Source organism: Pipistrellus hanaki, assembly GCF_964339955.1.
Source record: "Pipistrellus hanaki genome assembly, chromosome: 3".
NCBI lineage: Eukaryota > Metazoa > Chordata > Mammalia > Chiroptera > Vespertilionidae > Pipistrellus > Pipistrellus hanaki.
The window spans coordinates 10504579-10531577 of record NC_140505.1 but is presented as its reverse complement, the minus strand read 5'-3'; the positions used below and the strand labels follow the sequence as shown (position 1 = coordinate 10531577).

At 39.7% G+C, this 26999-nt stretch overlaps 2 protein-coding genes across 2 annotated transcripts in view; one reads left to right on the top strand and one right to left on the bottom strand.

The window, feature by feature from the left end:
- Positions 1–610: 610 nt before the first annotated feature.
- CNOT7 (CCR4-NOT transcription complex subunit 7) lies at positions 611–17068 on the bottom strand. The gene is made up of 7 exons (XM_084879249.1): positions 16868–17068; positions 15210–15420; positions 12745–12938; positions 9507–9668; positions 6279–6423; positions 3827–3937; positions 611–2232 (listed from the first exon to the last, which is right to left on the bottom strand). The coding sequence occupies exons 2-7, from the start codon at positions 15324–15326 to the stop codon at positions 2104–2106; spliced, it is 858 nt and encodes a 285-aa protein (XP_084735375.1). The 5' UTR covers positions 15327–15420; positions 16868–17068; the 3' UTR covers positions 611–2103.
- An 18-nt stretch (positions 17069–17086) lies between these two features.
- Positions 17087–26999, top strand: part of VPS37A (VPS37A subunit of ESCRT-I) — a 29621-nt gene continuing 19708 nt past the window's right edge. The window contains exon 1 of the mRNA XM_084879245.1: positions 17087–17537. Within this exon, the coding sequence (XP_084735371.1) occupies positions 17413–17537 (125 nt within the window). The 5' untranslated portion in view covers positions 17087–17412. The remainder of the gene's footprint in view (positions 17538–26999) is intronic.

Below are 26999 nucleotides of genomic sequence, written 5' to 3'. Positions count from 1 at the left end.
AAAACAAGCAGCAGGCTGGTTTGGGCCTGCAGGCCATAGTTTGCTAACCCTTCATCTAGATTTCACAGAGCGTGGTAAGCCCAAAAGGGATCAGGAACACTCAAAATGTTATCAGCAAAGTATCTTTTGTGCAAAAGCTACATTTAGTAAAAGTCATAATGTTCTCCTTAAAGATTACAAAATACTACTTCTTAGAGATAGAAACCAATACTGATACAAACTATGAAGTTCAGCAACTATGCGGCTATTCAAAAGGCAATCTTAATAATTCCTTTTCTTTGTTTTGAGGGGGTGAAGATAAAAAGAAACCAACTAGATACCAACTATATTGGACCAGCTTTAAAAAGAAGCCACAGTAAGTTATGCCAAGTGCATTTACTTTATAAATCTTTCAGAATAAATGCATCTTTAGAGAGATAGGAATCAATTCTTAAAATCTAGTTGAAGCATTAATAAAGAATTAGCCACCACTGTTGAAATGCAGAAGGCCCAGATTGACTTTTAAATAACTGGCTATAGTTAATGGAGTTCTGTTCAGTTGCCCAAATTAAAAAACAAAACAAAAAAAACCCCAAATATTTTCAAAACAAAAAGATCAGTCATCAACATATATAAGAAAACATTTCTGAAGCCTTTATTTACAAAAGCTTTAAAAACAAATAATACCCTCTGTTTGCAAATAATGTTTTGTTTAAAAAGGACCACCCAGTGACAGCACTGCAGTATCATGAATAAATGTACAAGGAAACAAACCAATGTGGCTAACATCTGGAGATTTGCTATTACTGATTGAAGTGTAGATAACACACATTACTTGTAGTCCATCATTCTGAGTTAATGATTACCAAAATGTCTTCCTACACATGCTCCTGTCTAGTCACATATTCTGCATGGCTAAATATTTCACAGTCTTTTTTGTCAATATATATAAAATAGATTGCAAAGATATACACACAAAAAATAAACAAACATTACACTCCTCAGGTCATTTTATTAGCGACATATTAGCTATGTGTATATACACACATACACACATAGCTAACATATATGTGTTTTTGTGTTTTGTCGTGCACCAAATCTCTCCATTCTTTTAACAACTATGAAAGCATAATTTATTTATTTATTTTTTTGTCTAATTTAATCTGGTACAAAATATACCTAAAGATTTATTATCTTTGGACTTGAATTTGATTTTTGGGATCAACAAATCAAGAGCTCGAAAGTATGGCTATAAAATTAAAAAAATTAAAATAAGGTGAACAGTGATGGAATAAAAAGCAGATCAAGGGAATTGTGCCATCATAAAACAATTGCAGCGTCAGCATCTTGGAGCCCAGTTTCCTGGCAGACAACAAAATGTCCAATCACAAGCAAGGGGTTTTTCCTGGAGGGTGTAAAGCGGTTTGAAAGGTTCTTCAGAGTGGCCTACACACACGCCAATCAGAAACAGACAGACACTAGATGTGCTGGAAGATTAAACACCAGTACTGAAACAGCAGTTATTAAGCTCCTCAGTAGTTTTTGTCTTTTCTTTTGTAGTCTTGCTGAATCAACCATTTGCATAGTACATGTGCAATATTCCACGAGTGAAAAGTAAATACTTTATAAAGTTGGCAGATGGTCATTTTTTCTAGCTAAGAGTAAGAAAAACCGTATTTTCTGATAAAACAGAGGATCTGAGTCAGAATCACTCTCTAAAGTGCAAAATTGATGGTCCACAATCTCAAATAGCTAAAACTCCTGCAGAATGGAAGGGAGACATGAGACACGAAATAAATTACAGTCAGTGCTAGTTAATTTAGGAAAGGGGAAACAAACCAAGCTCAGATCGGTCAAGTTTATATGATGCAGCTTTTCCACTCTCTGTCACACACGCCTGCTGGCAAGTATATTAAGTTAAGGCCAAATTTAACCTGAATGCTTTTCTATTCAAGCTCTGAGACAGGAATGGTCATATTAAGTACTAAAAGACAAAAATAATATGGGCGATGAAAGAAAAAAAAAAAAAAGTAGTCTATTTTTCAAGGGATTCAACCAGAGATAAAACCTATATACAAGCATGTGTAGTTCAAATAAAATAAAAAATAAAAGGACTATTTCATGTCATGACTGCTTGTTGGCTTCCTCTTCATATGCATTCCCTGTGCCATTCTGTACATAGGATGAACCAGAACCAAGGCCATACAAATGACCACAATATTTGGCATCATCAATATGATCTTCAAAGAACATCTAAAAGGGAATTTTGGAGAGAAAAAAAAAAGATAATTTTAACCAAAAGGTAGCACTGGTAATGTACAGTTCACAAAGTCAGTAGCTGTTCCCTAACTACAATGCAGCGCTTTCCTATGTGCTCCTTCGAGGCCACAAACATAGACCAATGGATAAAACCGAGGTCCTCAAGTTCAGAGCTCAAAAGAAACAGAAGAAAAGACCACAAAAATAAACGTATAAATGTATGTCTTTCCTTTCAACATTTAGACCATTTTTAGAAGAATCTGCAATCATGGAAAAATGGCAGACCTTTTTTTTTACCCCATTAACTGAAGGGCGCTCAACAATAAGAAGGAATGAAAAAAACAGCCAATGGAGGGGTGGGGGGAGCTTACATAAGTAGCCTTGAGCCTGGGTCAAGGCCAAGTTGACCAAAAACGAAGCTTAAACACATCCTGGACAGTAAAATCTTTAACATTCACATTCGGTTACTATACTTGGAGAAGCCAAGAAAAATAAAGGTAACAAATTAGTAGTAGAGAACCCACCATTAATTCAACCATTAAACTATTTTTAAAATGCAAAGATGAAAATCCTAACGGTTGCTTTAATTCTCTAGTGCATCACTGGAATGACATACAAAACGAAGTATTTACTTCAGATATTATGTTTCCTATTGTTAATATATTTCCCTTTTTTTCCTATTGTTAATATATTTCTATAAAAAGTTTTGAATTGCCGAAAGACCACTTAGTCAATTCTTTAATGTCTTAGAGGATATACTAAAAAAGAATTTTATAGTAAATTTTTTGCAAAAATGATTTTTTTATAAGCAAAAAAGTCCATTTTATTATTTTTTTTTTTTGCACAAATAAATTTTTCTTTGCCTTTTAGTACCTACAGTGAGGCATACCTATACGTATCACTTAACCTAAGGATAGACTCAGGTTAATTCCATTTCATTCTTTCACACTCAACTTATGTTCTTTATCGCTGCCTTTTACTATTTAAGGAGGTTCTGCTCAATATGATTTTTGATTCAACTCCTACTTCAGATTTTATTTAACCCTCTGGAATTCAAACACCTCTGGTAAGAATCAATCTTCTAAAAAGCACAAGTCCTACTCTATTAATCCTCAAAGTAATGAATGGAATAAGCAAGTATTATTTTTACCAGCAATTTAATGCCTAAGATTAAGACAATGCCAGAGGAAAGATATGCGAGTCTCCGGACTTGGCAGAAGCAACACGGTGTGGTTTATAGCAAAAACTCTAGAGTTCTCAACTAGTAATCTACACGACCTTGGATAAAAGGTACTAGCCTTTGGCCTCAGATTTCTCATCTAAAAAATAATATAGTTGGTCCTACATACTTTCTAAGGTAAATTTTTTAGTCTCCAAATAAATTATTTTTTCATTTCCTCCTGTGAACTACATTTCAAGGTGACTTATTTCAAAATTCTTTCATTCAAGTGTGGTAGAAATGACTTATATGGTACCTCTAATTTTATTTTTATTTAATAAGTACTTATTGCCCCAAAACTTTGCCATGTGATTTTTAATGTTCTCAACCTAGCAACCAATTGAGAAAAAGGCACGTATGTCATCATACTTCTCTCATTTTGAAAAAGGCCATTCCTGTGAGCAATGAATCAGACCCTGCCTGATGTTGTGGTCCTATCCGTTCCAGCTCTAACTGTTCCGCAACTTCCTGTAAACCACCCTAGAAGACAGAAAAAAATGCCTGTCAAGAGAAACAATGCAATGCCTGAATTCACCAATTATGTAACTTAGACAATGACCAAAATATAAAAAACTTCAGAATGTAGAGATGACCTTATAAAGACTGGAAAAGACCAGAGCATGTGAAATACTAAATATCTGTTGAATGTGGGCAAAGTTTATAATTTAATAGAAAATTAGATCTTAATTGGGAAAATTTATCTCTATCGCATGCTTTAAGGCATGTAACAGATAAATAGCTTTTCTAAAGATATGGGGGAAGCAGATCATATACAAGGTAACAGGTATCAAGGGTAACATTATCCAGTGTATGCACAGTCAGTCCACCCATTGATCAGTTATTATAAACTGACAGTAGGTAGCTACTTTCTAATTTTCTTAAGCCTTTCAGTAATCTATTTCTAAACCATTTCATCTAAATAATTTGTACAAAACAAAGCTATTATAACTAATAAAATCTTAAATCTTAACTATGGTTTTGCTGATTAAAAAGAAAGTATGTTCTTATAATACAACTTTTAGAAGGGTTTGTTAAAAACCTGCCTATGTTAATAATGCTAGGATTAGAAAAGAAAGATGAGGAGAGTGAAAGAAAGTCAGAGAAAGAGAATGAATAAAAGAAAGAGGAAGTGAAGAAGGGATGGTAGCAAGGGAGGACAGAATAATAATGGAGTACACTTGGAGGAGAGAAAGTAAAAAAAGCATGATCAGGAAAAACAAGACAAACACAAAGAAATTCCTCTCTAACTGGTTAAGGCTCCTGCTAGCAAACCAACCTTCTGTTTATCATAGCCTGAAACAGAGCTTTGGACAGCAGCTGCTTCTGAGCTAAAATTAGCACAAGGATTAGGTAACATTAGCAGCTGCTTAGAGAGGAGCAGAGTAGGTCATTCAGGGAGTGGACTATATAGAGGTCAGAAAGCACTGTGGTCATGAACCTGAATTTTAACATACCAGGTCACTCAGGTTATTTTCAGAATATCTGCTATACTTAGAAATTTTCAAATAATGTATACATCATGAGCAATAACTTGGTTCTGTTTCCAGAAACGGTCACTGTACAAATATCAATTTTAAAGAGCATTCCAAGGCCACATTAAAACATTCCGGCCGTGGATTCTCAGCATGTAATACTTTCCGGTATGGACTGAGTTTCTAGAGTACAAGGATATACTACTGCAAGTTCACTTAAATTGCAGTTGGAAGTCTCTTCAAATTGCACAGAAATCTGCTGCTCTTAGGTGTTACAAACGTGATATAACCTTCCTTAAAAACGTCCCCGGTTATCTGGCAAATCCGATGATGAGGCAAGCTGACTCTGGCCAAAAGACTCTTTCTCTTATGATTTTGGTTCATCTTTCAAAGCAAATTTTCCTATTTAATTCCTAAAATATTTCTTTCTGCATGAAAGTAATGCTCTTATAGTTTTTTTCTATTTTCTAAAAGTATAACATAATTGCACTTCTAAAAAGTTGGTGAGAAAATTCGATCAAACCTGATATAGGCTCTCTGAAGGAACCGCTTTACCTACATGTTTGTGGTTTTATTTATTGATAGCTTATTCACTGTAACAGAAAATACCGTGTTCCTTAGGGAGGCTGCGCATTCACAGATGCATTCTCAAACTAAAGGAACGCTCTTCCTTAAAGCAGTGTTCCTTCTCAAAAAATTAATGTTCAAAAGTAACAACTACACGTTAAGCAGTGTCAGGATATAAGGTACTGCCCGGACAGGAAATTTATTTACTACAGCACTGACTACTAACAAGTCGCCAATCTTTGGGGCAGGAAAAGCAAACAAAACCCTTTCAGCTTTGTAACTTAATCCCTGGAACATGACCTAGTGACCAGACCCAACAGAATCATCTCTAGCCAAACCCAACTGAAGGAGAAACTCCTGTCCCCCACTGCCTACATCTGCACGCTGCTGGCCCCTTGGGTGGGCCATGCACATAATGGACCCTATCGCGCGTGGGTCCATTATGTGCATGTTTGGAGAGTGAGAACTGTACTTTTGTGCGAGAGGGCCTCACAGTTTCTGTGCTGGTTTATTTTCAATGTGGCAAGCAATGACAAGCATCTGAAACTTGGTTTTAATTTTACTGAAAACTTATTCTGCCAATATATATTAAAGCTTTGAAAAAGGATTTCCTAGAGCACTTATGCAAGAAAAAAAAGAACCAAATGACCAGATAATACAACTGCACTTAATATAAAACTATGAAACATGGTCTGAATCAACATCCCAGTCTGGGAACCTATCATGTCAGTCACTGGTGGGAATTAGGTGCTGATTACAGGTAAAGCCATTGGAAGCCTTACTTTGAGATTTTTGCAGCTCTTCATGAGGTACTTCACATCATAAATAACAGGAAAAAACAACCGAAGGATCTCAAAGAAGTCAAGTTCTTCTTCAGGCAAGTTAGAATTGGTCAGGATTTTGATTAAGTAGCCAAAGTCATAACCACTACAAAAGGGTTAAAAGAATACAGAAGAAGGACCTTAATACCATGGAGATGAAAAACCTTTCTTGATAATAAACTTTAAATGAGTCACACTCTAGACAAAAAAGGAATCGACAAAAAAGAGTGCACAAAACCAGAAAATAACACGTTCACAGTTTGAATGGGAAAATGTTGTCATCTTACAGACCTTGGTACTTCATCCTCCAGATACCAATATGCAGATCTCTACTACCATCCCAAGCTTGTAGTCACTAAACTGCTATTTTGCTGATCCTTGAATAGAGAACTCTTCAAGGAGAATGTCAAACTGCCCACAGTGTATGTCTAAAAAATTTAAATGACTATGGAAATGAAGAAATAAAGATGAATGGAAAGTTGGCCAAACAGGCAGCAAGAGTACTGGCATTCACAAGGCAAAAATAATGCAAATCTCCCTATCTTTTTTATAAAGAGTCACGTACTTCAAAAATCCAAGAGGTAATTCCCTACCAAAGTACATTCACTTCTTTTAACTGATTTTATGAAGTGCTCTCTTCCCTCAAAATTATTTGTTACCATCTCCTGATGGCTCCCCAAGAGATACTCAAGGGAATGCTGCACATGGAAGTGAAGCAGCAAAGGCCGAGACCAGCTACAGAACAAAATACAAACCCATCCTCTCCAATCAACAGCTCCTGTGCCTACTGTTTGGCTTTTCCCAGTTTACAACTCCCTATGCTCCCAGCCACCACACCCTCTCCCTGTGTACCTTTCCTTCCAGGACCTCTCAGATGCCTTCCCTGGAGCCCAGCTCCCACAGATGTTACACAGCTGTTTTCCTGTACTCTCCTTCAAAATGCACGTACTGTTTCTCATTAGTTTAAAGGGCAGGAATTGCATTTAAAAGCCATCTTTTCAGTACGAAATTCGACAACTGATGAGATGTTATTTACATATCATTTGGAGAGGGTACAAAACAAAATTTATATTTACTACTTAGAATTTTACTTCTAATCTGACAAAGGCAGAGGGGAATCTTCCCCCTCCCCTCAGGGCAGTCTGTGCTTGTCTGTCAATAAACGTCCACCTGTGCTGTGTGTGTGTGTGTGTGTGTATAAAGGCAAAGAAAGCTTTACCACTGAAGACCACATAGAAATATCAAGGTATAAATAACAAACAGCAGAAACCTTTAAATTTCTGATAGTTGGCAAAGAGGTACTCTGGTGTCTACCTAAACTATAAATCAGCACAGCCTTTGCTTACTACCGTGTTTCCCCGAAAATAAAACATCCTCCGAAAATAAGACCTACTTACAGGTTTCCTTCTGAGTGAAATATAAGGCATCCCCCCAAAAATAAGGCCCCCCTAGGCTTTGTCTCAGAATGGTATTGCTAAACATGAGAGATTTGGTCCACTGATTCTGAAAGAAATGGAGTTACAAGAAATTCACCAGGAAATTCAGGAATTGGATTGTTATGATGATGTTCCAGAAGATGATGACATGACTGTCATTGAATAAATGAGTAAATCCTTGATACTGTAGGATTCACAGTTTGTCTGGTTTGTGTTGACAACTACCGTACTACCGTACCGTATACAGATATTAAATTTCCGTTATTTTTATTTAACAATAAATGTGTACCGTATTCTTCTTCATGGAAAAATAAGACATCCCCTGAAAATAAGACCTAGCGCATCTTTGGGAGCAAAAATTAATATAAGATACTGTCTTATTTTTGGGGAAACAGAGTACTAGTAAAGGTAAGATTAGAGTTTAGGATTTATAAATTAATCTTTATCTTCTAAAAATAGATAATATAAAAAAAACTTAATAACATTTTGTAGAATAAAAATCTTAACATACCTTGACAAGTATTCAAATATATGAGTCTAACCTAGACTAACCTCTAAAACAACATGAATCTTTTTTGTTCATCTTAATACCCTAGTGTCAAGTCAAAGTATTTGCTCAGAGTATCTTTTGAACGAAAGACCAGGATATATGTAGTACAAGCACAGAAAAATTCTTTCCCAATCTTTTGTTTCCTTCTGACCAGGAAATTTTGTAAAAAAAAGAATTCAAAAACATTTCTCAAATTAACAGAGACTGAAGTCTTATTTCCTGAGGTAACAAGTGGAGGAGAGTAGAAAGATAACAGGCAAGAATTAGTATGTTCAGTATCTCCAACTCAAAAATTACTGCTTAGTGCTATGCCAAAGTTTAAACATGAACAGTCTTTTATTGTAAGTATTCCCCAGGCCGGAGCTGGAAATGGTAAAGCATGTAAATAGTCTTTTTTTTTTTTTTTTAATGTATGAAGTGATTGAGTATAAGAACATTAACACCTGCATAATACAATACTTTAAAATAATTCTGCAAGATAGTTCCTCTAAATGATGCCATCTGACCACTTTATTTAAATAAAATTAAATTCTACCACACCAACCCCTAGCATTTGCTTTTTTGCCTGCAAAGCACTTGTTACCATCTAAAAAAAACATATAAATTCATATAAATTCCATTATTTAGAAAAACTGTGTGCCTATTCCCACCAAAATGTAAACTCTATGAGAACAAGGAGTTCAGTCTGTTTTGTTTGTATCTTAACTCCTAGAATTTTATCACAGTACAAGACTTATGGTAGATAATAAGCATTTCTAATGAATGAATTTTTGCACTCAGGCTAGGTAATGTTAAATAATGCTAGGTAACAGATTCCAAATGGCATTGTTGGACTTAAACTAAGGTCTATTTTTCTAGCCTGTACCCTTTTCCCTACGGAGTGCTAACTCTCATGGGTGCAATGTATCCCATGTTGTAAAATCTTTACGGACACCAAGATTAGTCTCTTAAGAGTTAGGAGACTGCAATGTGGCAACTAATTCTTTATAGACCGAGGCCTGTGAAACATGGACCAAGCCAAATATGAAGCAGCTAGGAAATGGTAACACATATGCCATTTTCTTATTCTGTTTATCTCTTCTCCTTTGTTGTTTTTTGTTGTGTCTGTTTTTGTTTTTTTAATTTAAGCACTTCACCCAAAACTGTTGCAGTGTGAGTGTTGTGGCAAAAACACGCATGCCATTTGCAATGCAATCTCTTTACCTATGAAATGATAACCATTTGACCCCTTCACAGAGGACCACTCCCGATGTCATAAGGAGTTCTGCAAAGTACTGGGTCTCAATTCCTTCCTCCTCGTGCTTCTTAAACTGGATACCGGATGTTGTGAGCAGCTCTATGGAGTCCTGGGCATACATGTCCTCCCTGCAGGAGAAGAAGAAACACAACGTTCAAAAGCGCCACCCTTCAAACAAACCCCTTTTCTCAGCTCAGACCTACACCTGCAGTGCCACAAACAAGAAAGAGGGCTGGCTTGGGTTCACTTGTCCCAACATTTCACATATGTGGAAAGAAATTACAGTTTAAACGTTAACAGTCATGAATTCAGAAAACTGTGTACACATTAAATCATCATTCAAAACAGTCCAATGGTGAGATTTTAATCTTTACTATGATCTAGCCTTTCGAAAGTTAAATAAATCTGGGTTTGAAAAAGGCGTCTTCTATTCACTGGGGACTAGCACCACAAACTAACAGACATGTTCTTTCACCCAGCAACCGCTCTAACACTGCCAGATTCCGCTGTGGCCACAGGGTGAGGCCCTGTGCCCATCTACCTGCTCTCGGCAGCACCAGAGAGGGGAACACATGAACACGTCTGACGTGGCTGCGTTAAACGACATTCGTATTTAAAACAAAGGAGAGGCCTCCTCTCACAAATAATCAGCCTTGCAAACGGCCCCAATGAGCAGTAAACTGATTAAGATGAAGGACTTGGGTATAACAGCAATCATTTCTTCTTCTAATAATCTTAATCCTACAAGATTGCCTTTCAAAAATCAAGCCAGGAAATCTTAATATAAACCAATCATTCAAGACTACTTAAGCCAAAAAGAAAGCCATCTCATTTTAAGTACACACAGGTATTAAAATATTAAAGTAAGTAAGTGAAAAAAATGAAGGTATGTTTCTGAGAATGAAAAGCATTTTGTGCATTGCCCCATTAGACTTTTCTGTTTACATTTTAAATTGTAAAAATATCACTTTCCATCATTTAGCAAAGACAATCCTATTAAACAATTTAACAAAACTAACTATACCAAAAGAAAAATCACACTTAGAGCTGAAATGTATTCTTATGATCTAGTCTCTGGAAATCAATCTACTTCCAAATGTCTCTAAAACATAAAACTAGCCATTGAAATATTTAAAAATGGGAAAACCACAACCATCACTGTCAAATTTTCCCCTGGAAAACTCCTCAGAAAGGATATCTGAATAAACAACAGTATCTTAGTTAAAACTAATATAAGTTAATCTTATAGAATCCTATATAATAAGAGGCTAATATGCAAATCAACTGAACAATGGAACCAGTCGCTATGATGTACACTGACCATCAGGGGGCAGACACTCAATGCAGGAGCTGCCCCCTGGTGGTCAGTGTGCTCCCATAGGGGGAGCACCGCTCAGCCAGAAGCTAGACTCAGCTGGTGAGTCTCCTGCCTCCATGGCAGCGCTAAGGACGTCCAACTGCTGGCTTCGGCAGGGAGTGGGCCTACGCCATCAGTCAGATATCTGCCGAGGGCTCCCAGACTGCGAGAGGGCACAGGCCGGGCTGAGGGACCCCTGCCCAAGTGTACGATTTTCGTGCATTAGGCCTCTAGTGTCCTAATAATGACCAGTTTAGGAAAAAAGTAACATAGAACAAATGAAATGTAAATAATTTTAAAAAGCAGTCTTTTGGGAAAAGGCTAAAAAGCCATTTTCTGTGTTTCAGAACTACAGTATTTATGAAAGGTTATCAATTTGAATAGAGACAAGTATTTTTTTTTTTTTTTTACCTTTTACAAGGTTCTGAAGAGTACATTTTAAAATCCAAAAACGGCGTCATGCTAAACACAATGAAAGTATAAGCCATGTTACTGAAACACTAACACTATCCTTTAAAATAGTCAACGCTGCTTTTCCTTAAATCTCCTATACTGAATTATTCTACAGAGAATGGGAGGTTCATACACTGGCACTACCACTTTCTTTTACTATTTTTCAAATCAGATGTTACATTACATTACACAAGTACAGGCTGTCAAACAGGACACTGCAATCCTGTATTGTAACATACTTTGAATGTATTAAAACATTTCTCTAACTTATAGTAAGTTTATTAACAATCTGCCTTTGGCCCAAATAATCTACATTTCTAAGGCTTAGAGTCTAAGCTATCAAGATTACTCCTATAAGCTATCAAGATAGACAAGAGCCAAAACCGGTTTGGCTCAGTGGATAGAGGGTCGGTCTGCGGACTGAAAGATCCCAGGTTCAATTCCGGTCAAAGGCATGTACATTGGTTGCGGGCACATCCCCGGTAGGGGGTGTGCAAGAGGCAGCTCGTCGATGTTTCTCTCTCATCGACGAAGTTTCTAGCTTTCTAGCTCTCTATCTCTCTCCCTTCCTCTCTGTAAAAAATCAATAAAAATATATTAAAAAAAAAAAAAAAAAAAAAAAAGATAAGAATTACAAGTAAGGAAACTGGGTTTCCACCCTGGGCTTGAGTTAGGATTCAGACTCCGGAAGACAACCTGCCAGATTCTGAAGTGTTTCCGAAAGAAGCACCAGGTTACAGGACACTACTACTTCTCCCGTATCTATCTATAATAATAAAAGCGTAATATGCTAATTAGACCAGACCAAGCCAGGGCTGGGAGGGAGGCCCGGGTCCCGGGTGCCAGCACCAGGGAAAGGAAGGCCTCCTCTTGCACAAATTTCGTGCGTCAGGCCTCTAGTGTCAGTGTAAGAGATTTAGTGGCCTGACCTGGGAATATAATCATTTATATAACATCAAGCACACAAGTTTCCAAGAAATATCTTACCAGCTTTGACATATAATCTACTCATAAACTGAAGTATGACTGTAATAAAAACCTCTTAAGAAGCAAAACTATTACAACAAAGGTGTATTTCAAACTGTACACAAGTTTGAAAGTGAAACTATTATTTATGAATTATTTCCAATACTCAAAATTTTCCAAATTTCAAAAAAAAGTGGCAGTAATACTTTTCATATAACATTCCTAAATTCAAAGTACATGAATCGAAGACTCTTCTTTATTCATGTGGACCTATAATACATAATAGCAATCTAACCTATGAAATTTTAGGTTTTAAGTATTTCCAGGATAACTATGTCATATTCAGTTAGAATTTCATTCACTATACTTGAGGGAAAATCAACTTCAAAGTTTAAACTAAAAAAAATATTTATTTATTTCCCACTTACGTCAAATTAAATTTAAAATTAAACTGCCAAGTTGAAGTTCCTGGAGGGTATTCTCCTTGCTCATTCATAAATGTCAGTCCTAGCTGAATTATCTTTAACAAGTCTACATTACACCGTAATAGTTGGTACTGATAGTCAGCATTGCTCCTGAATTCTCCAATAGGTCTTGCAACCACACCTGGAAACTCGGTGTCCTGTAAAACAGTTTTAAAATTCATTATTTACTAAAAACCACAGTCCACAGAATAAGCAAGCCATTTTTGGTACAAATTAAAGAATCCTGTTATAGATGATATTCTATACACTCACATTCCATTACAAAGTACCTTTTAACAGAAAAGAGCATTATTTTTTTGGAACCATAAAATGAAACTCTACAACCTTAATGAATTTTCCTTACTTAAATATTATATCAGTAAAAAAAATTACTTAATATAGTATGATAAATGCAACTAAGTACTCTATTCCCAAGGAAGAGGGGAAAAAATCATAAGTTGATGTTTCTCAAGAGGTATGTGAAACTGTTATTCTGTTAAAACCAATACGGAACTGGTCAAAAAGAATGGAAAATGCATACTTTCCAATCACTTTTTCAGACAAGGATTATATAAACATCAAACCCTTCTAATTTCTTGAGCTAAAACAGTATTCTCTTTATACTCCAGAGAAAGCACGTCATCAAAAACTGGATGCCATTCACACTCCTGTAGAATGTTATCAGGTTTCTAATGTTGTCACTACTTATCATCTGAAAAATAAGTGACTGATAACAATTTCTATTGAATAAGAAAATTTAATTCTGTGCGGATGTACACCTTTATTAAATAGAACATTATTTATGTACATTCAAATATTCATATTTTAACCAATCAACTTTTCCCTCCCCATAGAAGTATATTTATTTGTATTAAAAATACTGAGAAAATGACACATCAGTTTAGTATTAAAATTCAAATTAGGAAGCTAACAACAAAATCTAAATACCAAGTCACTATAAACAGTAAAGAAATTAAAACTTCTCTACTAAATCTGTCCTACTCAAAAACCACTTTATGGGAAGCATTGTGTTATGCTAGATGTTAGAAGAACTAAAGAATATTAAGATACTAACCCCTTGCTTCACAAAGCTAATTATCTAGAAAACAGTAGAGTAGCTATAACAGATGTACAGATGAGATGCTTAGTAATAGCATTATGTTCATGGAACTCCACTGATAACTTTTTTTAAAAATTAAAAACCAAACAACAAAAACTGCAGATCAACAATGTTTCACTGAGAGATCTTTTTTGTTTGTTTGAGAAAGACATCAGGTGTAGAGGGCCCTTGGGAATGCACATGGATGACCTTTTGTCAGCTGAGTCCCAGGTGACTGGCATGGCCATCAGGAAACAGCCTCCCAAAAGGTAAGAGACTGTTATCAGTACCGATTTCTTATCTTTATCCGTGTGCTTGGAATGAAGAACGAATAGGACCTTGACTTGCTAAATCCCGGGAATAAGGCAATGAATAGGACCCAAAACTCCTTTGACCTTAAACCTCCTCTGGAAATCAATAAATGCGCTGTGTGGTCTGTGGTGGGTGTGACTGTCCCTCCATCAGAGTGACAGCCTCCACCCGGCACCCAGCTTTTGGATCTACTTCTGCCTCTTGTCTCTTTCTTTCTTTTATTTCTTAGTCCCCAGCTCCTCCACTCAGGAACCTGACCTTCTCCCTTTCGGTGAGGGACGCGGAAAAAGGAGAGGCACCCACCGCAATCAGGAGTTCCCTAGCTTATGGGAGCTGATCTGTTAGGTCTTAGTATTGCTAGGGGCTGACTTGGCACTTGTAGCTAATGTTCTTCTGTAGAAATACACCATTTCACACTTCAACATCAGACAAGGCCACTGTCATCGTGACTAAACATGGATTAAAACGCAAACGCTGTCCAACCACGAAAATGACCGAACACCCTTCTATCTCGGTGACTGACTGACTGCTGCTTCTTTATAGCCTGTGACTTAGTCTTCTTTCACTCCAGTTAAAACACGCTGCCCTGGCTGGGTGGCTCAGTGGGTTAATACTGACCCTACACACTAAGATTGCAGGTTTGATCTCACCAGACTCCATACAAACAACAAATGAATACATAAATAAATGGAATAACAAATCCTCACTCTCGTTCCCTCTCCTTTCCGTTCTCTAAAATTAAAAGAAAAAGTTTATTTATTAAGTTACCCCAGCTTCCCACCAAGCCTTGCTTCTTTAATCTCTACCTATAACTGCCTGACCACAAGTTTCCTCCAATGGTATGCATTTTCCCTCACTCCTATAAGAAATAAACCCAACCTGTCTCATTAATTTTCTTTGCATAATTAAATTAGTCCCTTAAAAAAAATATCAACCCAAAGGGTTGAATTCAAGACTTTTAAAATTCCTCTTCCCCTTTTATAAAAAGCATTTTAAGGATATTTAATCACAGGCATACCATAGCAACATAATTGTATTTTCTAATAACTTGACGAATTTTCTTCAACTCCTCATCCAGGTTGCAAGCCCAAACTTCACAAATTCTTTGGCTATGATCTACCGTTGCTGCTGGCATAGTGAGGGCACAAGGAATCTAGCTGCCAAGCATCAAAATGTTATACTTGATTGAAGATCTGTTTCATAAAATACTTTATCCTTTATTTGTGTACCTGTCAAAATAAACACAGGTTTCCTGGTTCTAACATCGGTTTTTATATACAAATAGTGTTTCATGTGCATTTCCCACTAATTAAAGACTGCTCTGAATTCAACTCACTGAATAAAAATTGATAATCACTTTCAGACAAAAATGAAAACTGAAATACTGATACACATGTGAGAAGATCACATGTCACTAGGGCAGCAGTAATGTCTGCTTTTATTCCTACCGTAGTTAACAGAACATTCAAAATCGGATTTGATTACAAAATCTTCTTGATTGGCATGTATTCCAGCCAGATTGGAGGGGACAAAATTAAATCTACTTTAATAATAAAAGTTGTTTCTGAACAATAAGTAACAGACAGTGCTTTGTCTGAAAGCCCATAACTGCAGGTGGGAAAAAAGAAAGGCATTTCAAATTGTTTCTTTCTAATTTCCTAAAAATCATAGCATTTCCCCCTGGTTACCAAACACACTTCATGTTTCTGGGCTGTATACACTGGTTTCATGGTACATGATAACAGACCACATTTTGGTTCTTGAACAGGAAAAGGCGCCTTTATTTTTCACAGTTTGAAAAAAAAAAATCATAGCAAAGACTTTTCAAAGGAATTATGAGCCATCCCCCCACCCAAACTGTGCAGTCACAAGTGTAACCGAGTGCTTTAAGAACAGAAAACCAAAGACCTAGGTCGAGGTCGGCCTGCGGCTCTGGAGCCACATGCGGCACCAAAATACCAGGGCCCTGGGCGAGTCTGTTGAAGAAGTGGCGTTAGAAGAAGTTTAAGTTTAAAAAATGTGGCTCTCCAAAGAAATTCCCATCGTTGTAATGCTGATAGTTGGCTCTGTGGACTAATGAGTTTGCCGACCCCTGTGATCTAGGGGGATCCGTGCTTGCTAAGCCTGCCCGCTCTGCCACACACGCTGCGGGGAGACCCTGCAGCTCTCACAGCGCTTTTCCCCACGGCCCTCCACGGCGGCTCCGGAGGCGAAGGGGAGCCACAGACCCCATTCCCTGGGCAGCATCTCGGAGCTGCAGGAGGCTCCCCAAGAAGGGCGAGGGCCGTGCACGAGCATCCCGGCCACAGATAACTCTCCCCTGGCAGAGCGGCCGCCCGGGGCGGAGGTGCAGATAACCTTTCACTGGAGCCAGATTGAGCTGGGGGGGATCGAGGCCACCGCCCGCCACCGCCCGCCACCGCCCGCCACCCCCCAATTTCCATCCCCCCGCCGCGGAGCCCCAGGCACAAAGCCTCTGCGTCATCACTCGGCGCCAGCCCGCGGCCAAACCCCCGGCCTCCGGTGCTCTCCTCGCTCGGCCCGCCACCCCGCTCCTCCGTCCCCCGCCAGCCCCGCTCCAGCGGGCGCCATCGCGCACCGTCCCCCGCGGGGCCCACCGTCCCCACCCCCTTTCCGCTTCCCCCCCGCCGCCGGCTGCAAAGCCGCCAGATCTACTTGTGTCGCTGAGCTCGCGCTTCTCCTCCTCCTCCTCGCCATAGAGACAGCACCCGGCGGCGGTGGCGGCAGCGGCGGCGGCGGCGGATGCCCCATAGACGCCTCTCGCCCAGCGAGGGGGGAAGGGGAGCCGGAGCTGCGCCGCCCCGAGCTGCGCCGTCGCGTCGCGTTGCGTCGCGTACGTCCTGGCGCCGGCGCCGGCTGATGACGCGACACGCAGAGGGGGCGGGGCACGCAGGGCGGAAGTGGGGGCAGTGAAGGCTGGGCGGCGAGGAGGGCTGTGGGGCTGGTTTGGCGCCGGGCCTCGGAGGTAGGGGGGCGGGTCCCGGGGAGTTCCTTCCGTCCGGGACCCGCGGGCAGAGCATGCCCCCAAGGACGCGGGGACCCCCCGGCGGGCCGGCCTAGAGGGGGCGCTCGGGTCCCGGGCGTCCGTCCGTCCGTCTGTCCTCCTGCTCCTCCGTGGTTGAAGCACCGCCGGCCTGAGCCGCTGGGAGAGGCAGACCGGAGCGACCAGGGCCTCCCTCGGGCCCGGGGACCCGGGGAGGATGAGCTGGCTCTTCCCGCTGACCAAGAGCGCCGCCTCCTCCGCGGCGGGGTCCCCCGGCGGCCTCACCAGCCTCCAGCAGCAGAAGCAGCGGCTGATCGAGTCCCTGCGGAGCTCCCACTCCAGGTGACTGGGCGCTCCGTCTCGGACCCGGACCCGAGGAGAAGGGCGGGCGGGCGGGCGGGCGGGCGGGCTGGGACGGATCCCAATCTCGGGGTCCCCAGGCCGACCCCGCGCCTGCTGCCTCTTGTTGATACACCTCCCTTCGCCCCGGCGGTGTGCACGCTGGCTCTGGCCTCTCGGATCCCAGATCAGGATGTTTCCTCCGGACCCTCCCCGACCCCCAACCTCCACCCCCCCTCCCCCCCCCCAACTTCCACCCCCTTTCCCTCCCCCCCCCCCAACCTCCACCCCCCTTTGCCCCACCACCACTCAGCTCTTCTAATTCTGACTTGCTCATCCCCCCTGACACATGGCTGCTGACGGTAATCTGGCTCATAGGCTGTTTCCAATATCCCCCGCTCTGCCCTTTCCCTCTGGCCACCTGATAAAGTGTTAAAATATTTTTTATTTGGCCCAAAAGCTTTGTGAAGCGTCATTTCCAAGATTTCACAAATAGTGGGGGGGGGGGGGGGGGGAGGTATAGAGGATCTGTTGCAACCTCAGAGGGAAGGGAAGGGAAGCCTGAAGTTTTTATCGGAGTTCTCCTCTGGGAGTGACACACTCAATCCTCTTAAGTCTCTAATTTAAGATTCACCCAGTTCCAGCTGCCTTCTCCTGTCTGACAGCGACCAGTCTCTGTACCGGTCTCACGGTTACTCTTGTTCCCACACACAGGCGTGGTCCTATTCACCATGATTGTTGTGTTGTCTTCCTAGGAGTTTTTCATTTTCAGCCGGGTCAGATTAGAACTGTTTATGCAGTTCCAGTGGTTTCAGCTGTTTTTACTGTCACCTGGTTTGCCCCTCGTTTTGTATTGCAAATATCGGTGGCCTCTAATGGTTTTCAAAACTTAGTACCACCTCCTCTTTATATTATGGTGTGAATTAGGCAAGCATATTTACTTAATAGTGTCACGGCATGTATTTTGATGCAAAGACGTTAACGTCGTTCAGCCCTAACCTTTTTAAAATAAACTTTTCACCCATTGTAAAGATATGGGTTTTAAGAGAATAAAATTGATAAGTCCTGTTGAACAAACGAGTAGAGGCAATTTTATTTGTAACTACTAACTTTCCCCAAGCAAGTAAGTTATGGTGTAGAATAATTTTAAATTAGATAGATTCTTAAAAATTTCACTCAATTTGGCTAAAATGAGGCCTATTGCTGATTGAACTTCAGCTATTTCTTGGTTCTTTTGTCTCAATTGTTCTGCTTGTTCAGAACTTTAAAAAGGTAAACATTTGTGGTTTTTAACTGGAAAGAGTAGCATGCTCTTTGGTCTAGTGGTGGTTTTGTGTGTTTTTTTTTTTTTTTTAAAATTAAGTTCACAGAGTCTTTTTCTAAATAGAGTTGTGTACTAACCTGTAAGAGCAACTCTTACAAGATATGCTTATGAAAATGACTCATTTTTAAGATTGAAACAAACAAAAGTTTGTCTCCTCAGAAACTGTCACTTGGATGACTATGTACTAAACTAGTACTACTATGGCTAAAATACTTTTATAGAACCATACCTTTGGAATTAATTGCTTTAAGCCTTTAGTATATTCTGTTAAGGATTCTCATTGCTGACAAAATTATATTCTTTGAGGTTGGAGTTGAATTTTTCAAATATTCCAAAGTCCTTTGCTGCTAAGGCTGGTAAAATATGGGAAGTGATTGATCTGAAATGTGTTTATTTTTTTTGGCTTCCCAAATAAGGTGAGATTCTAAAGCAGCAATTATTAATCTGGAGTTCTGAAGTTGGTTTAAGAGGATCTGTAAATGCTCTGAACAAATGCAGAAAGGATCCATTTTATTTTATGAACCAGAGATAATGGATGTATAATTGGTCATGTGACATTATCCACATATTTTGTAATGTTATAAAAATTTAACTTTAAGTACTCTTTATTTCTGTAAGTTTTTTTTTAATAAAAATACTTGAAGGTTTTGTTGTTATTGTTGAAATATTACACATTTATAAACTAAACTTGGATAATTAGGAGACAATTAAGTACATTCCAGGAATGGTATGATTCCAGAAAAAATGATATCCACCTATTTTTGTTAAATATGCCTTTTTAACTCATGACATACATTTTAAAGTAACTAGTAAAAAATGGTTTCAGTATACTACAACTTATACTTAGATTTTTGGGCAGAAGGACACTGATTGGTTATTCTGAAGGTGCACTGTACAAAAGTTGAAATGATTTGAATGATATTTTAATGAACGACATAAAACTTCCTAAAATGTGAATATCAATATCCTGTTTGTGCTGCCCACCTCCCTCATTTTTCATATCTGTCCCTTCTCCAAATATAAGGTCAACAGCTCTTCCTGACAGTGAAAGTACATGATTTATTTTTTCTTCCCTCCAGATTCCTGTCTCCCCTGCACCCCTGCCCCTCAGTTCTCTCATTTAATTTCCAATTCTTAATGTTCTTTTAACTCATAATTCAAACATTTCATTTTAGAAAAGATCGTGTTGTTTATTCCCTTTCTCTATGAATGTAGACTCCTTTTTTTTTTTTTTTTTTTTGTTAACCTTGAGAAATTTCTTCCTTATCTTCCTCATGCCTTGCCTAAAGGCTAGGTGAATTTTATGTGTATTTCCTCATCTAAGTCTTACAAGGCAGGGCAAATGGGAAACTCATAGGTAACAACAAAAGAGTGTTTAACCAGAGCATTATAATATATTTGTCTGCCATGAAAATGGAAACAAAGTCATGTTGACTAGGCTCAAGTGACATATTCCACCTTCTGAATAACAGGTATCGCCATAATTCTGGACTTTCTGGATAGGAATTGGACTCATTCTGTAATTTGTTCTACTTCCTAAAGAAGTTTGCTCTAAACCACACTGTTTTGTTTGCCACCCAAATCCAAGTTCTAGGAAGAACACCTGTTGTTATCTGGTTATCTGCAGAGCCACCTACTTATTGGAAGCTGTGCTTTTTCAACCCCTGCAAGTGCTTAATGATGGTTTACGCCAATGACCATGGCTTAGTAACTAAGCCTCAGTTCCTCCTGCTAGTTCCCGTGAGAGCAGGACTCAGAGCCTGCTCTTGGTCAGTTGGAGTTGGAGAAGTCAGGGGGGGAGCTGTTCCAAACATTTTCTCAATTATAAAGATGTCTGAAGGAAATGTTTCGGATATTGTTGCGCTACACGGACATGTGGAACTGCTGGGGTCAGGGAAGGAATACAGGCTGACTCCAGAATGAAAGCTGGAATATCCGTGATAATGCTGTGATGCCGGACTAACCATTGGGGGAAACTTCCTGCCTCTGGACCTCTTGCTGCATAAGATTAATAACCCCTTACTGTTTAATCCACCTTCAGCCTGGATTTTCAATTAGTTGTAGTTGAAATGTCCCAGGTGATGCCCACTAATCCCAAAATTGAGAGAGTCCTCAGAAGTGAAGCTGTGAAGTATTTCCGTGCATTGTCCCTGCAATCAGACAATATTGAAAACTGATGGTCTTAGCAGTTACCATCCTAATTAATCTGGTTTCTCTCTCTCAATATTTAAGTCAGCTTGCTTTATTTCCTTAGTTCTGAAAGCACAACAGTGTTGTAAATGGTAACGATTATCTGCAATTAACTATGTAAATTCAAAGTTATAAAATAGTAATCCTTCATAACTTTTTGCTTAGGGAGATCAGCTGTCTAAAGTAAAGGATTTCTGCATCATTTTAATAAAGTAGACGGTAATTCTGGTGTTATTTTTGTCTTCAGTGAGAAAATCCAATTTGGGAATTATGTTTATCAGAATTGCTATCTCTTTTACTCTGGGATGACTAATAACCTTAATGAAAGAAGCTCTGTACCAGAAGTCAGGAGATCCTGACGTGTCATTAGCTGGCAGTGCAACCTTGGGTGTTCACATAACCTTAATAGTCCTAGGGCTACGGGAGTGAGAGGACCGACTAACTACCGAATTCTTACTGCCTACTGGGAAGTCTGCAGTTTCCTAGGGTTACTGATGTGAGCATTATGTTAGAGATAAAAGACAAAATGAATTTGAGCAACATAAATGAAGAAAGCAGAAATTACTGACCTTAGTAAAAGCAGCTTGACTTTAGGTGAATGAAAGCTTTGTAATCAAACAGTCATGGATTCCAATTCTGGCTCTAACATATTGTTAGGATAACTATATACTATATACTAATAATAAGACCTATTTGCAAGTTACTCAATTTCTCTGAGCTTCCATCTGTAAAATTAGGAATTGTGATTCCTTTTGTGCAGGATTGTTGATATTTAATATTTATAATCATTCATTGTTGTCTCTGGCTCACAGTAAGCATATAAAAAATTGCTTCCCCTTTTCCACTGCATGTAATTAGTGTGCCTGGAGCTATTATTGCTCTTAACCTACGTGCTTATTGCCTCTTAGCCCTAGCTTACTGTTTATGAATCCCTCGCCAGCCTACCTAAAGCTCGTCTACCTCTGGCAGGACTACTGACTTCCCATTCAGAAAGTAAGTCCCTTCCAGAGAGTTTCCACACAAAAGCAATGCATGTATGTTGAAAGGTTTTAGATATAGTAAAGAAACTAGAATATTCTAGAACATGTAAAGAAACTAGAATATTCTTTGGCACACAGTAGGTATTTTATAAATGGCAGTTATTTTTATTTAAAAAATACTAGAACCAATCTTCATATTCTTAAGCTATTTGAAATTTCCTATTGTTGCCAGCCCCTGAGTACCATTGCCAACATTTATAATTTGAAATTTTTTTTCATTAAATTTTTCAAATTTCCAATAAAAAAAATAGACTTTATTAATATAAGCAATTTGCCAAGACCGGTTTGGCTCAATGGATAGAGCGTCGGCTTGGGGACTGAAGGGTCCCGGGTTCGATTCCGGTCAAGGGCATGTACCTTGGTTGCGGGCATATCGCCAGTAGGGGGTGTGCAAGAGGCAGCTGATCGATGACTCTCTCTCATCCATGTTTCTAATTCTCTATCTCTCTCCCTTCCTCTCTGTTCAAAATCAATAAAATATATTTAAAAAATATATATATATATATAAGCAATTTTAGGTTCACCACAAAACTGAGCAGCAGGTACAGAGATTTCCTATATGGTCCTTGCCCCTTCCAACTGGTCTGTTAACATAGGAAGATCTGTGAAGATTGGGCAACTGTCTCCACATAGCAATATTAGCTTTGAGCTGAAGAGTAGCTGTTCCTTTACTGGTCTGCCTCTTGTCCATTTTACCAGTTTGCAGTCCCTCCCTATTGTACTAAAAGCAGCTGCCTTCACTCATGTGCATTATTTAATAATTATAGGTATTTGAGATTAAAGCTTTTTTATGGAAGAAAATAATCTGTATATATAAAAGGCTGATGCATAAATTGTCCCCGTGGGAGTTCAACCAGAAGTTTGATCTCTTGCTATGATGTTTGCTGACCACCCAGGGTTGGCACGGAACAAAGGAAGACCCCAGCTGGCAGCCAGGGAAGGAAGGCCCCGGCCAGCAGCCAGAAGGCCCTGATCAGCCCTGATTGCTGGCCAAGCCTAGGGACCCTACCTGTGCTGAATTTTGTACACTGGGCATCCAATGTTGCAATAAAAAAAAAATCCAAAAATCTGCTATGCATTAGCCTATTGAAGCTAGAGAATCTACAAAATGTCAACATTTTGACTCTGTAACTGGGTGTTGAGCTCATAGTACACTTTAAAAATTAGGTATATCAAACAGTCCCATAATTAAGTGAATTTTAATTTGATACATTAGATCTTATAGTCTGTTTATAACCAGTGATTGAAAGTTATAATTGTGAAGTATATGATATAATATAGTAGGTTGTCATTTAAAAAAAGTTTTCTAAATACTATATAATAAAAGCCCAGCCATCAACCATAACGGCAGAATGACCACTTGACCAGTCACTATAAGGTGCACTGATCACTTCTTGGTTCCTTTCCCTGGCCAGCAGGCTCTGATTGCGGATGGGGAACCAGGGAAGGTGGTGGTGAAATGGCCCTGATCACATGCTAGGCCACACAATTTTGTTCCCCAGGCCTCTAGTAGAATCTTAACAGCTCAGGTGCTATCTCGAGTTAATTTCCCGTTAGTAGTATCAGTCAGTACCAGGCAGTCATTTCTCTCTTCATTATTAAATCCAGCCACATCTACCTCTCCCCTCCTACCCAGGAACTCCTAAGCTGTCTCTACTCCCTGCTCTCCTGAGCCAAACCCTGGTCATCCTGGTTCCGCTCTGTCTTCCTTCCGTGCTACTGCTGGGTTCTAAATCCCCACTCTGCCTCCAATTGCCTTCCCTTAATTTGTTTCTTCCACGTGGCTGCCAGTGTCATCTTTCTAAAATTCAAGCATGGCTGTGTTATTCCTTTCAGTACTAGGTGTACTAGTTAATGATAGCGGATTTTGTAATCAAAGAAAATACAATAATTTCAAGAGAAACATCACAAGTGCTTTATTCTAAATAATGTCCATCATAGATACCGTCCCAATAGAACTTTTCTTGTTTTGAGGCAAACCAGTCAGAGACCCAATTTTTCACCTCTTCGTGTGTTTTGAAGTGTGTGCCATTGATGGAACAAATTGTAATCTGAAGAAGCACGGTCTGGTGAATACAGCGGGTGGGTTCATACTTCCCAGGCAAGATCTTTTAACGTGTCTTTAACTGGCTTTTGAACTGTGTGATGGTGCGTTATCATGAAGCAAAATTACTTTGCCATGTTTTCTGGCCCATTCTGGTCATTTCATGATCAAAGCGTGGTTCACATTGATTATTTGTTGTTGGTAGTGATCAGTATTAATGGTTTCACATGGTTTTAGAAGCTCAAAACACACCACACCTTCCTGAGCCCACCAAACGCAGAGCATTGTCTTCTTTCTGAAGCGATTTGGCCTTGTAGTAGATACTGTTGGTTGACCTGGGTCAACCCATGATTTTGTGCCTTTGGGAGTTTCAGAATAAATCCACTTTTTATCACCAGTCACAAATCAATGCAAAAAAGACTTTTGTGCTGTTGAAGCTACATTTTACTGACAACTTTCCGGTTTTCCATTTGTCTTTCATTCAGTTGATGTGGCACCCATTTCCCTTCCTTTAAAATCTTTCCCATTGCTTGTACTAGTAAGCAATCAGAAATGGTTTGCTGAGCAGTGAATAATCTTTCTGCAAGTTGTTTTTAAGTTTGACACGCATCTTCATCCAATAATGCTTCTAGCTGTTGGTCTCCAAACTTTTTCGGTTGACCTGGACGTTCTTTGTCTTTCACATCGAAATCGTCACTTTTGAAGCGTTTAAAGCAGCGTTCGCGAGTATAGTGAGATGGAGCACGTTTCCCATAATCTTCCCGAAGTATTCAGGAGCACTTTTCTTTAAAATAAATAATGAATTATAACTTCCCGCAAATGCTCTTTTTTTTTTTTTTTTTTTTTTTGGCACGAAATTCAACATTTTTAAGTGTAAAAATATCTATGATGTTAACACCTTCAGCAAATTTAACTTAGGAAGTTTTGAAGCTTGTTAACAATTTAGCATACATATTAAATTGCATATATATCAACATATGTGTAACTCCATCCGTTGAAAAAAGTCCGAATTATTAACTGGTAGACCCCTAAGTACAGCCTCCTTAGCTTGATGTCTGCTTTTCATAGAAAATGGTTATGTAACGGAGGGAAAGGTGTCAACAAAGGGGCTGTGAAGTTTCTTTAGTGGCTAAAGATAGGGAGCCTTTTAGAGACGGGTGCTCCTTTTAGAGACGGGTGCTCCTTTTAGAGACGGGTGCTCCTTTTAGAGACGGGTGCTCCTTTTAGAGACGGGTGCTCCTTTCGGAAGCTTTCCTTAGGAAATTCTCTGCCTGGAATGCCCACTTCATTCCCCCGCGTTCCCTTTCCTGTTAGCTCGAATGAACTTCTGTGTGTAGCTCAGATGTGATTTGTTTTCCTAGAAGACCTCGCTGCCACCAATGTTGCGCTTCTTAGTTCCCCGAGAGAGTAATTGAGAGGAAGCCCAGAGAAATCCCCCGGTTTTACTAAGCGTATGCCGAGCACAAGAGAAGCAGCGCCGAGGAAAGGCAGGTCCTCTGAACTGGCTCAGGGGCAGCTGGCCCTGCGTGGCTGCTCTCCTAAGCTGGGACATAAGCTTGCACCGAAAGGTGGGCTTTTTTAAAAAAAGGCGGGCTTGAAGAGTTTTCCATTGTATCAATAGATTCTTCCTTTCCCAGCTGCTCTGCTTAGTAACTGTTGGCTCCTGGGCTGTGGGGGCAAGCTGGCTAATTGCTCATTTTGCCACCCTCAGATGGCTGTTTCGCGGTCACACCTTGGGGTTAGTAGTTTAAACAGGCAGTTGAGAAAGTTGCTTCTGTACTTTTGACTAGGAAGTGGAGGGGATTGCAGCCAGCCAATTATTTTTCATATCTGTGGCCAGGTCCCTATGCTGTCTCACCACAAACTCCCTCCCAACCCCCCGTTTGGTTAGATGTTTTTTTCTGTGTCCCTGTAGCTCTTTACACACCTGTCATTAGTAGCTTGTGGTTCTACAGAGCACTGTTCAAAAGGTATTGAGAAATAAGTTCGTGTTAAATATATTAGAAAACAAAATCAAGCACTTTAGAATTTCTCAAAGCCTTTCATAGGCCTAAGTGCATTAGTATTCTCCAGGAGAAGGGTCAATTTTATGTCGTTTGTGTGTGTGCGCATGCATAAGTATAAGCAAGTGCTATTTATTTTGTTTTAATTTGTAGTCTTTGCTCAATTGCTTCTGTTTCCTTTAAGTTTCTGTGTTTTGGGCTTGCTGAGCTTGGTGCATGCCTTGCATGGTCTGGTTTTGTTGAAACCTTTCAGATGTGTCTGTTTCTGTATTTGGGGTTCCTTGTTGACTTGTTTGAGGATGCTTACTGTTTACCATAGCTGCCTCTGGTGGTGAGTGAAAAGGACTTACTCCAGTGTGGGACCAGCTGAGTTGTCAGAGGGAGGCTTCCTGAGGCACTGCCTCTCAGAGGCTCTCTCACTGTGCTGCACAATCCTGGGGAGAGGGTGCTTTGCATTCAGTGCTGTCACAGGCCTCCCTTTCCTTACCCTGAAAGGTGCTCCTGCTCTGCCCGCCACACGCCTGGTTTGCATTGACTTGAGCTGGGAGGACCCGCACACTGCTCCACTTTGCATTGGTGTTATGCTTTGGATTGTCACTAGGTTCTGTATTTACTATCTTTTCCTTTTTCCTTAAATTTAATCCCACTTTTTTTAATCTTTCAGGGACTCTCCCAAGCTGCTTTTCTGCTTATGGCACTACTTGCCTTGTAGCAATGCTATAGATTTGCTTTTAAAGTCTGTTTTGATATTTCCTGGAGATTTAGATAAGATGGGGAAGGTGTCTATTCTATATCTTTATTTACATGTGAATCCTGCCTTTATTCACATATAAATAGTCCTTGAGTCACCCTTGGGAAATGAAT

Coding starts and splice junctions, on each gene's coding strand:
- CNOT7 (XM_084879249.1), bottom strand. CDS start 15,326: ATGCCAGCAGCAACGGTAGATCATAGCCAAAGAATTTGTGAAGTTTGG. Junction 12,939..15,209: donor AATACAATTATGTTGCTATG/GTATGCCTGTGA, acceptor ACTGTTTTACAG/GACACCGAGTTTCCAGGTGT. Junction 6,424..9,506: donor AAATGGTTATCATTTCATAG/GTAAAGAGATTG, acceptor ACCCTTTTGTAG/TGGTTATGACTTTGGCTACT.